The following is a 12,193-nucleotide window of genomic DNA, read 5'->3' on the forward strand; positions in this document are numbered from 1 at the left end:
TAAAAAAAAATTGTAAATTATATTTGAAAAAATATTTTTTTTGAAAAATATTTGAAATTGTTTGTTTTTGTATATCACAGTCAAAAAATAGATTTCTCTGATCATGGGATTGTTACAGAAACGATGAGAATTCGAACAAAATGAATCAAGAGAGAAGTTCGAGAGAAATCTTCCTCGAACTCATCAATCAACGATTATGTCAAGGATTTCAAATAATTAAACAAATGAAGAGGAAACGAAACCACAACAGCACAGGAAGCTCCATGACAATCGTCAGTCCAAACTTAAGTGAAGTTTCCTTTCGTTCTTTCACAGGAACCAGTCCTTTGTCTGGTAAGCAGTCTCATTGTTGTCAATATACTGCACTTGCTCACACAGAGCTTTATCTGTAAATTATTGTGAAAACAAAAAATTTATGTGAATATTTCTTGTTTCATGTGTAATACTGTCAGAGACTGGACAAACATTGTTGTATGTTTTAACACATGTAACATTTGTATTTAATAAAGTTAAATGTTCAGTGCACAATAATCATTTTGGGTGTAATTAATCAGTTTGGGTGTAATTGAAAGTCTGTAATACTAATAACTGAAGATTATATGGTTGTTTCACTTAAATATGATGTGATTACTTACCATGTTACCTGTAGTTCCAAATCCAATCATCCTGTGAATGAAACTGAACTTGTTTCTTTGCTATTCAGTGACTTTTGGTAAAATAAACACTTAGTTTTTAGATTATATATGTAGTTTTAGATTATATATATATATATATTTATATATATCCTTTTTATATTATACGTATCTATATATTTTTGTCTGCAATTAAAGCAGATCAATTTAAACATTTATTTTTTCTCTTTTTTTAATAATTTAGAAGGCGATTTTGATATTCTTGATTTAAAATACATTATTTTCTCATCTTAAACATGAGTTTTGAACTTAATATTATTTTATTCACATATTTTTTATATTACAGCTCGAGGAATGATGGATACAGATGGTTATGCTGACTCATACATGCTTAGTCATGGTCGGCAATATCATCAATTAACTTTGTCCAAAGACAAGGAAAAAATCAATGTTACCATTTACAAACCAAGGTATTTGATATTTCAATGTTCTTATACTTAATGTTTTGTTTGATCCGGGTTGTTTGATAGTTTTTTTAGAAAGATACCACAGATATTTTATCAAATATATTTTAAATATGGGGTTTTTATCCCAACATATTTGTGGGGTGGTGTTCGTTGTGAATATCATCTTTGAAAATATGTTGTTTTTTGATAAATCATTTTTACTTGTTACTTTGCATCACTCATAACAGTCACAAGTGATATGAAAATGTATTGTCATTAAAACTTCAATTCAGATGATGTAATTCAGTTACTGCATTCAATTTCTTTCTTTACAATCATTACCTAGAGATAAAGGTTAAGTTTATGACACTTTATCAATTTGTTTGTGTTCCAACTTTTTTTGATCACTCTATTCACATGTTTACAATGCATTACAAGTATGTCTGCTATTGGACCGACATTACTGATGTAAATGGAATTAAAAACATTTATTAAGTTTTTGATTTAATAAATTAACTTTTACTCTGTTTCTATTGGCTTCTCTAAAAGCCCTAATTCAACAGAATATGATTGTTTTAAAGTAACGTTTCATTGTTTTGTGCAGACACCCATTCACCACAGTTACTGTGCCATACACGTACATGTTGTGGCCAAAAACAAGAGATAAATTCCAAACTTCTCAAATCTCGTTCTCGCACACAAAACTACCAGATTTTTATTGGAATCATCTGGATGTTTATGTTTGTAATCCAGATGAAAATGACTTCCAATTATCATCGGTAAAATGAAAAGTCATGAATTTTTTAAGTGTTTTAAAAAAGTTTTTCTTTAATGTTAAAATTACAATTTCAAGTGAAAAGTTGTTTTAATATTTTTCTGGTTAAAGATTAAAAACACCCCAACTAACTGACTAATGCAATCTTCAAATTTAAGAAAGCTTGGTAGTTAAAGGATGGGACAAGGCAGTAAAAAAACTTTTGTGGGCTGCTCCTCTCAGGCAAGAGATTGAGGTGTTTCTCATGCAATTCATTTTAAATATTTTAAACCACAGGTTTAATAATACAACTTAATTTGATTTGAAATTGAAATGGATTTTTGTGGTATAATCTGTTAAAATCCTATTTTTGTAATTACTTCAACTGTTCACAAGCTGCAACTTTTTAGCCAAAAGTTGACAGTATTATAAATTTGATTTTCAGAATGTCAACTATTGGCAGTCCAACTTTATATTGTTGCCAACTCCATCGAAACGTTTAAATATTTTAAAACAAGCAAACAAACAAAATGATGGTGAATGGAGATACGACGTGTTTGACCGTTGTAACTGTGAGCGGTGAGTCATATCTCTCACATATCACAAACATGATTGTCATGAAAAAGTAGAATTAAAATCATGATAGTCTAAGTTATTTTATTGATCACATGATAGTTTTGTTAATGATAGAAAAGTAAGGAAACATAATTCATTTTTTGTGACGTTTTATGTCTGGTTTCGTGTCTCATGAAAATTATTTACATCACATTCATGATTTATGACACTTAATGTCATGATGTTTTAGATCACATGATAACACGATGGATGATGGTGAATGTGCCGTGATGTGTGATTCATTTCTACGATTTCTCGATCATATGAATAAAATCAAAAGAAACCATTCACAAACTTCTCGGAAATCTTGGGTAGGTTGCTTTAATGGGAAATTCTCTGCTGATATATCTTAGCAAAAATGATGTGTTGATTTTTTCATTAGGGAACCATTTCCACGACTTGCTGCATGTTTTTATGTTTCTTGGTTTTGTTCATAAGTTCCCGTGATTCCCCATTTTATTCCTGACCCATTTATTTTGTTTTCCAAAACTTTCTCATTCAGTCAGTGTGAGGCAAAATTGAATGTCAAGTATTAAAGTATTATATTACTATTAAAAATGGTTGGGAACTGGTGTAACATGTGATGTTATGAAAATCCATTCATAATAAACCAATCTTTTTAGAGAAATCAGTGTAGCTCGGCAGTGCACATCAAGTCAATTCAATCGTCACCAACACCCACGCAAATAATTTCATCAACGCAAACCACCCCCACCCCTCCCACACGCTCAAGCACACCATCCAGTGGTCAATCTACTCCATTGCGACAAGATGAAGTTACAACTCCTCCTGTTATCAGTGGGAGGTTGTTGCAAGGAGTTGACGCCCAGCCAGTGCCACTTCATCTCAAAGTATAAAACTTTCTGTTTACCAGAATATATTGCTTATTACTAATTAAACTAATTGTTAAAAAATATTAAAATTGGTTTGTTGCAGTGGATTTTCTAAGTTTTTATTTAAACTGTTTTGATGTACTGTAAAAATTTTTTTTTGGCTTGATATATTATTAATTAAGTTTTTATGATTTTCAGTCTGGCAGTGATAATGGTTCTTCAAGTTCTGGGAATTCTCCGATTCAGAAACTCACTGTACATTCTGAGCCCGTAGATATTGTGAAAGGAATGAAGGACAAACAGTTCGTAAACTATTTATTATGATAATCTTCTAGATACTTGAACAGAAATTTAAACATAGTGCTTTTAATTTTATACCTAATGCGTATAGTAGGGTAGGGAAGATGTGACACCTTTACCACACAATATCCAAATATCCTGATCAGGTTTTAAAAAATTAACAATGGTCAATCGAAGTTATTAAGATTATATTTCCTTGAATACTCTTTGTTTACTACTAAATGGAACAAGAAAATAGAATAAAAAGATGTCCCATCTCCCCCACCATATAACAATGTGTCTGATATAAATAAAAGATAAATAAATTATTATCACCTATTTTTCTTGTACTGTGGAAGTAAATTCAGATAAATTCTCACTATGTTTACCAATTTCAGTGTAAACTGTGTTTACTGTCCTAAATAAATCTGGTTGATATTTTCTGCAGGAATGGCTTGAACTTCATGGCAGATAATGTTGATCTACCGATGTTTACCTTCATTAGTATAGAAGCTGTGAATTGGTGCATTGCTAATGTTGGTGGTTTGATGGATTTGAAGGATGCTTGCTTGTTGTTAGAGGTAAGTGAATTCAAGGCTCCATGCTGCTACCACTCTGTGTTCTTGGGAAAGAGACTTAATGATTGTTTCAACGCTGTGGTTCGTGATCGGTTGCCTTACAATTGTCAGTTATTTTAATAAAAAAATAAATACAGACATATAGTTGTATATGTAACCAAAACACCCATGTTATAACAATTGTTATTTACAGTCATCTGTTTATTTAAATGATTATCTTTATCTTGTTATAACGTTTACTCAAGTTTATTTGAAATGATTGTTGGAACAACATTTTGCTTTGAGTTGATGTTTTTGTTGAATTAAATTAAAATCAGTATTTGAAATGCAATTTTAGTGTTTTTTTGTCTTTCATTTTTAAAATGACTAAGAAGTTAGAAAAACAAAGGTAGAACATGATGCAATAGTCAATTGACTGTTTATGAATTGTAGCTCTGTGTATTTAATAAGCAACATCAGTCATCACTATTTTGCAACTTTTTATTGATATTCAATTATATATGTCACTAATCACTTGCAGAGATTTAAACACTTTACTGCAATTCAACATTTATAAATATATTACAGTCAATGTGCAAATCCAAACTTCTCATTCACGCCTCTCAAGACTCTCAATATCCATTCGTATATGGCTATGTGTTCTACTGCATAAATGAGGAATTTATAAACAACCAAACTTCGGATAGTAAGTATAATGATGTGCATGCTGCATAGCGTTATGGTGTAACTTAAAAGTCATGTCTTAATTTAATATTTATGTAAACCTAATTTAACTTTTAGTATATCAGTGACAGAAAGTTCCCCTTTTCTTCTACTAAATGAAATTAATAAAATATTTTACTTTCTTGTTAAAGTTGATGATCCAACAAGTTATCAGTACGGTGTCGTCTCGTATTTGCTTCATAACTTCCACAAACGATGGTTTGAAGTTGAAATATCAAGAAAGAATTTGATCAAAAGTTCAACTTCGTTGCTTTTATCTTCCTCAAACTCACAGAAAAGTGCGTTTTACACAAAACCAACTTCCTATTCAAGTCCAAGAAGAAAAACTTTTTCCCCCGACAAAGTTAGTTCAAAGAACAGTTTACGCTAAGTTTGTAAACTTACAATAACTTTAATCATGTTTGAAATTCTTGGTTTTTTATGTAGATACAAATGTTAAACATTTTAAACATCATTATCACAACCTATCCTTGAATGCACTAAGAGCAACTCGGAAAGTTATTTTATTACTTTATTAATGTGCTATTGCGACAGATATGTGGTGCCTTCGTAAACTTTGGTCGTGCTTACAAGTCATCAAGTATCTAACTTAGTGAGCAATTCCTTTATGACTGTATGATAGTTAGCTCACATTCGATTACTGAACATTGGGTTTCCACACAGAACAACCTGGTTAAGATCCCACTTGCCAACCAACCAGGAACAAATAGATGTGAATGGTGTCATGTCAAGTATAAAAACAGAACAAAAGTTGGAGTTGATACTTTTGTGTTTTGCTTTGAATTACAATGGTTGATTGCAACAGCTACTTGTATCTACAACATGGTAAGAAAATGAATCTGCTTGAACTAAGAAAGTTTTTATAACACTTTTGTCTGTTTTTTATAAAACAGCTTAATTACCCACTACTTTTTGTTTGTTGTCATTAAAACTAGTTATTGACTGCAAAATTCTTAGTATAATTGAAGATAAAAATATGTTTGCTTTAAAATAATTAAAAATATATATATTTGCATAGTTAGCAATATTTACATCAATCTGTATAGGCAGGCATAGGTTTATACTTTTTTTTATTTTTTTTTTTAGTTTTTATTAAAGTTGAATTTGACCGTTCAATTGTGATGAGCATCCTGTAAACAACACATAGTCTATTTATTATAGTCATGCACATCATGCAGTTTTGTTTCAATTAAAATGGGAATAATTACCAAATTATCTTTTTTAGTTGCAAGTTTGGCAGAGGGAAAGCACGAGATGTGATTTGTATTTATGTCCAGTGCCAAACGATCCATTTGCTTTTCCAAGCAGTGAAGTAACAGGACCACTGAGGTTTCCTTTATTTGTTCCTCTTAATCTTCAAGCGATGGCCAACTCTTCATTATTTCAAGGTTATTACCATTTTACATTTGATTTTTGTGCATGATATTGGAAATCATATTTAAAATAAGTACGTAGATAACTTTATGACTTATTCTATCTACAGATTATAAAGGGGAAGAATACAGAGATTTTATAATTTCTTGGATGGAGGGAATTGTGTTACGGTAAACAGGACTAATTTTGAATTTATTTTTTAATGTGGTTGACAACGAGTACAACCCATTAGGGATCATTAGGTTGGAACAATTGTTGTTTGGTGTCTTGCCTAAGAATACGAACGCACACATCCATAGAAGTCACATATAAGTATCTTCTGTTTATGACATGTGTGCTCTCACCACTGTAGCATAAACCTGGCAAATTTTATTTTTTGCGGCAATTCAGTCGTATTTAAAAGTACATTCAACACTCGGTTTTAATTTTCTTCACGCAAATTTGTAGATTTGGATTTCTTCGGGATAATTTTGAAGGAACTAATGATTGCAAAGAAAACTTGAAATCTCGAAGTTATGTTCATTTTACTGGGCAAGTGTTTGTCCAAATACCTGTTTATCATCATGTTGTTCAACGTCGATCAGTCAGTTATCGTAATCGACCATCAAAACTTAACACTGCAAAGATGACCAATGTATCTGAAAACATATCACAAGAGGAACTTGATTCCACCGGTTTTTACTGGTCTTCGAATTACATGCAAACAAAACGTTGGCGAATCCAGTCATTGGATGATTGCCAACCCCAGGATTTGGAAAGAGATTTTGTAAATTTTTGCAATAATGCAGATCATCGTTTGGTTTCATTTTTTAAGGAGTTTAATAACGATTTCAAATAAAAAAAAAACAATTTGCCTCTGCCTTATATTAAGCTAATATCCACACAACGATAGACGCCTGTATTGAACTATTAAAAAATGTTTAGGGTTATTTGTAAGTTTACAATACAGCACATGATGGTGTAGTTGTAAAGTTTTACGGTTTGTTATTCTTCATCTCATCATAATGAATTATTTATTGTAATTAAATGTTGGTTACTTCTGGTTAAAAAACTGCCATTCGGTATTATCAATATTTTAAAGTTTCACAAAGTTCATGGGCAATGGCCATACTTTTTATATTATAATTTTAAAGATGACGGTGCATATAATACAATAAAGAGTTAAAAAATACAGATATATGTGGGTAAGAAGTTTGGACAGAATTTAATTAACTTTATTTCATGTATACTGAATATAATATATAAATACATTGGTACATTGACATTTATTTGGTTTCTGTTAGGTCGTCAAGGATCTGGAGCAACAATTGGACAAATCTAAAGACATCCATAAAACTTGTATGCAGAGGGTTTGGAGACAATCTTAGTATACCCAATGACACAATACAGAGCACACCATGTGAAACAAGGCCGGCTACAACCTAGTGAGATTATGCAGAGGGGGGATTATAAATACCAATTGACAAAATAAAAGGCAAATTACCTAAAATAACAGTTTATTTTTGTTCTAAGTTATGGTAATAAAAAGTATTAATGGGATATTAGAAAAAGATAGGAAATAATGATATAACCACATCACATAAATATTAACTTAAACTACCACATACTTAAAACATTTTTTCTATAAGGGTGAGGTCCTATGTAGAGGCTTATCAAGTGAAACAGGCATGGCTGACAAATTTGACATTCCATAAGGAATTATTTTTGGTACGTATGATGGACACATATGCCCACAATGGTAGCAGTGTCAAGTCTCGCACCTGTCTAGGCTAGAGATGAATGTTATCAACAGATGCATCAGGCTCTTGGTACTCATACCACCCTAACAACCAAGTTACCTTATCTGCATCATATTGAGTAAAGGTTATAGATAGCTGACAACCACGCTGTTGATAATTAGAAGGTGTGATGATGTTTATGCCATACTTTTTTAGGTTTGGCTCAAGAAGACTTTCTAAATAACTGAAATAGGTTGTGGTGTGATAAAAAAAAGCATTTTAAATATAAATAATTGTCTTTACTTCGGTTACAAGGCGGGGAAACAACATTAGTCATAACACAGGTGTTCTGTTTCATACACCTCCTGTCCGCTTACTGAGTTATCAGTTTTGTAATTCTGTGTCTCTGTGGGCGATTGTTTTTTCTTTGAGCTATTAGTGACCACTGGTTAGTTGCAATGAACATTAACCGCCTATATTTATCGAACTTACCAGTTTAATAAAATGCTTTTCTTTCTAAAATCTCTCATGTTTGTCTTTCCAAATATTTCCAAGCTAGCAGCAATACAAGCCAAGCTTACAGCCGATGGGATTGAGTTATGGTAACCTTTGATGCCAACAGAAAAATCATGATCGCTGTTGAAGTCAAACCTTGTTTTTTCAGAATGACCCCACCACCCTTTAAAAAAATATGTAATTAAGGTTTGGAAGTTACTATGATTTTCTTTAAAAAAAAAGGAAGGTTGGTCAATAATTACTAGATAACTATACGGATTTAAATCTGAAAATTAATTCTAAATTTTATGAATACCTGTTATGATTTGATTTCGATCAAGAGATTAAAAAAAACAAATCTGAGAATTAGGAATCGAGACATATGAGAAAAATCATGGAAAAGAACACCAAAACAAGAATAACTGTTTGACAAAAAAAGGATCCATATGAACACTTACTTGCTCAATAAAAATACACATATATTAATATTAGAAACTCACATTTATTAATATACAACCTAGTATTTATAAAAAATGTTATAACAACAGTTACAAACCTAAAAGTTTTGGAAATTTATTGTTTTTATGTTTCTTATGCATAAACGCTCCACCAGTTGCTCCGACACATGAATTCATGAACTTATAGTTTGCCCACACAGCAAAGTCAACGTTCCAATCATGAAGATGAAGTTCAACATTTCCTATTGCATGTGCCAGGTCATAGCCAACCTGTATAGGTGTCATATAAAAAAATCTAAGATAACATGAATAAATGTAACTTGCTTTATCCTTGCGTGGGCGGAAAATGATGGGTGTTTTGTTTTAATGTGTGTTGTTTCATATTGTCTGAGTAAAAGTTTATAAAACCAGATTACTGTGTTGGAGGAATTTCCGTTAAGTGTTTTGCCCAAGGACATACACAACCAAAATGGTAACAGGGACGAGCCTTGAAACCATGGTAACCAGCTGTGTCACAGCACTGAACATCGTTAAATATCAGTTATACTCATAGTTGTCAAACATAAGGAACTTCGTTTATTAATATGTCAGATGCAATACAGTGGCTCTGATTGTTTGTATAGACAACTAGCAGCAGAGTAATGGGCTGTATAAAGGTCTATTACACCAACAACACGAGTACTTCTACTCCCCGTTGAAGCAGTTTATGGACACTCAATTGCACAAGTTAAACATATATATAAGAATATGTTACTCAGTTAGGCACAATTGACTGAGCATCTAGACAAACTTAAACTATATTCTACTTGCATATTCATTATAACAATACCTTGCAACCTTTAGCATGAGCAGCAGCAGTTATACCTCTCATGTCGAGTAACTGTCCGGTCAAATACTGGATACCACAAAGCAACACAAGAGCCACAGAATCTCCCTCTTCTTCAATCACATTCAATATATCGCTTGTGTCGAGCAGTTTACTATCCTTGAAATACAAAACATTACATGAAATAATATAATGAAAAAAACAAACAGTATAATCCTCACGTGACAGGCCATCAACATTAGTTATAACGGATGTTCCATTTAATAACCCTCATGCCCGCTTACTAAGTTACTAGATATCTAACTTTGTGAGTTATTTTTTTCTGTATGGCAATTCAGACAACAAAGGGATTATTGGGTTAGACGTAGTTACTGTCTTACCCATGGATAAATACACCAGCAGTTGTATCAGCATTGAACCTCAAACCCATATAAACTTTAACTTTATTTACAAATCAATGGAAAACCAAAACAGCCTTACCGGGTGTGGTTTTACGTAAACCAAACAATCTTCAGGTTTAAATCCTCGTTGCAATATGTGTGATTCACAAGCATAGAAAACTGTAGGAAAGGCATCCTGCTCAAGAATTATCTTAAATCTCTGCTTAGTTGGATTGTAAAAGGAAATTAACAGAAAGTTTAAGTTCACTGTCAATGAATTCATGAGAGCGACCTGGAAAAAAATTAGTTTCAGGCATGGAAATATTCTGTGCTTTTTTGGCAATGCCATAGGCCCGCGGTTCCCAAAGTGGGCGCCGCGGCGCACTAGTGCGCCGACGCACCTCGTCAAGTGCGCCGTGAAAATTTGCAGAAACATTTCCAATTTAGCATGGTCGAGATAATTGATTTGTATTAATATTTTATTGCAATATAAATTGTTGTTTTATATAAAAATCCAACGTGTTTGTTCAATAATAAAATTTAAAAAGTTTGTTTTCGCATTTCTATCTGTACAGTACATTTGTATATTACGTAACAATGCCAATTATTTCTTTCGGTTTGCAATAATCATGTCCAGACTGTGGTACAACACTTTTCATATGCTTAAGTTTCATATGCTTAAACGAGCCTAATCTTAAAATACACGATAAAACTGTAAAAATGCGTTTTTATTTCTAAGACCTTTGGCTAAGTGCGCCGCAAACATTTTGAATAGCTCAAGTGGCGCCGGGTGAAAAAAAAGTTTGGGAACCACTGCCATAGGCATTTTTTTTAACTGCATAAACATCTAATAGGTACATTACATACCAAGTAAAAGAGTATATTAGGTTTTGATTTCGCCCGAATGACTTTAATTATCCGAGTTAGTTAAAAGACCTTTGGTCACTGCATTATGAAGCTTTAATGCCTAACATGACTAAGCAATAATACTCTGGAAACCTAGTTGTCAAAAAAGAGTTAATAGTATGTTGCGCAGATACCACAAACTACCTATTTATGAATATGTGGGTTTCTATGTAAATGTTTAATCATTAAGGTGTTTAATTTTAATGACTACTAAATGTAAATATGTTTTAACCGTAAGCATGTTTTAATGGCGGTTGTTTTGTGCCATATCTGTCTGTTCGTGCTAACTATCTTTTAATATGTTCCACCTTAATCGCAGAGACAAATAAAGTTAATAATATTATTGAATTAAACTCACTTCATCAGAATAAGCTCCAACCATTCTGCCAATTCCCTCCAACAGTGAATTATCATAACCCAGCAGTTTTGTTGTTGGCGTTGTAAGCCAAGTGTGGTTTTGCCATTCATCCAACATCTGTTATGAAATAACACACACCATTATTAAAGTTTCTGAACACAATTACTAGGGACATAGCACAGTTGGATAAAGCCCTCCCGAGAGGTGATGGGTTTAAGGCACATCATTGCTACCATGGGCGTATGTGTACTTGGGTAAAACACTTAAAGGCAATTAGGTCAACCCAGTGGTCATTAATAGGTTGTTCAAATTATCAACCATACACAATAAAAAGAAAAAACTACGAAGTAACATAATTGCTAACTCCTAAGCTGACACGTGGTGTATAAAACAGAACAACCGTGTGATAACAACTGTCTTTTTTCGGCCATGGGAGGATAAAGTACGTTACATTCATTTTTTCGCTTTTTTACATTTCACATTACTGAAGATGGTTTAAGTTTTTAAAATGAAAAATTGAAAAGATAATTTCATCTTATATATAGGAGGTCATGTTTGTATTGAAACTGACTGGAAAATGAATGAATTATGCACCTAATATACTCGGCTTTGTGCAAGTTCTATTTTAAATGCCAAGAATGTTTTGGTCCAAAACAAAACCGGTAACCTCATCTGCGTGCAGACAGCTAAGCCACATGTTCCGCTCCAATAAATGTTTGTCATGCAATACATTCTTTATGCTACCTAAACATTCCATTCATGAACGCAGACAATACACCAAACCTAAGGTGGCAAAAAGGTAAGCTTGTTTACTACCC

The 12,193-nt window shown here is 32.4% G+C and overlaps 2 protein-coding genes across 3 annotated transcripts; one reads left to right on the plus strand and one right to left on the minus strand.

Annotated features, from left to right (window-relative positions):
• Positions 1–79: 79 nt before the first annotated feature.
• Positions 80–7,087, plus strand: LOC100185422 (GATOR complex protein DEPDC5). The gene is made up of 14 exons (XM_009863547.3): positions 80–333; positions 979–1,102; positions 1,683–1,857; positions 2,278–2,411; positions 2,638–2,758; positions 3,071–3,298; positions 3,479–3,582; positions 4,008–4,140; positions 4,705–4,822; positions 4,992–5,203; positions 5,524–5,685; positions 6,086–6,248; positions 6,344–6,404; positions 6,682–7,087. The coding sequence occupies exons 1-14, from the start codon at positions 141–143 to the stop codon at positions 7,070–7,072; spliced, it is 2,319 nt and encodes a 772-aa protein (XP_009861849.1). The 5' UTR covers positions 80–140; the 3' UTR covers positions 7,073–7,087.
• A 244-nt stretch (positions 7,088–7,331) lies between these two features.
• LOC100183055 (kynureninase-like) lies at positions 7,332–11,530 on the minus strand. Of its 2 annotated transcripts, none has more exons than XM_026839204.1 (7): positions 11,376–11,530; positions 10,212–10,307; positions 9,735–9,890; positions 9,004–9,175; positions 8,445–8,631; positions 8,073–8,196; positions 7,332–7,655 (listed from the first exon to the last, which is right to left on the minus strand). In XM_026839204.1, exons 1-7 carry the CDS (start codon positions 11,490–11,492, stop codon positions 7,500–7,502), a joined length of 1,008 nt encoding a protein of 335 aa, XP_026695005.1. In that variant the 5' UTR covers positions 11,493–11,530; the 3' UTR covers positions 7,332–7,499. The 2 variants fall into 2 exon arrangements, with proteins under 2 accessions (XP_026695005.1, XP_002125079.1); XM_002125043.5 differs by having other exon boundaries at positions 10,212–10,403.
• Positions 11,531–12,193: the final 663 nt, after the last annotated feature.

This window comes from Ciona intestinalis, unplaced genomic scaffold (assembly GCF_000224145.3).
Source record: "Ciona intestinalis unplaced genomic scaffold, KH HT000171.2, whole genome shotgun sequence".
In the NCBI taxonomy this organism is placed as follows: Eukaryota; Metazoa; Chordata; class Ascidiacea; order Phlebobranchia; family Cionidae; genus Ciona; species Ciona intestinalis.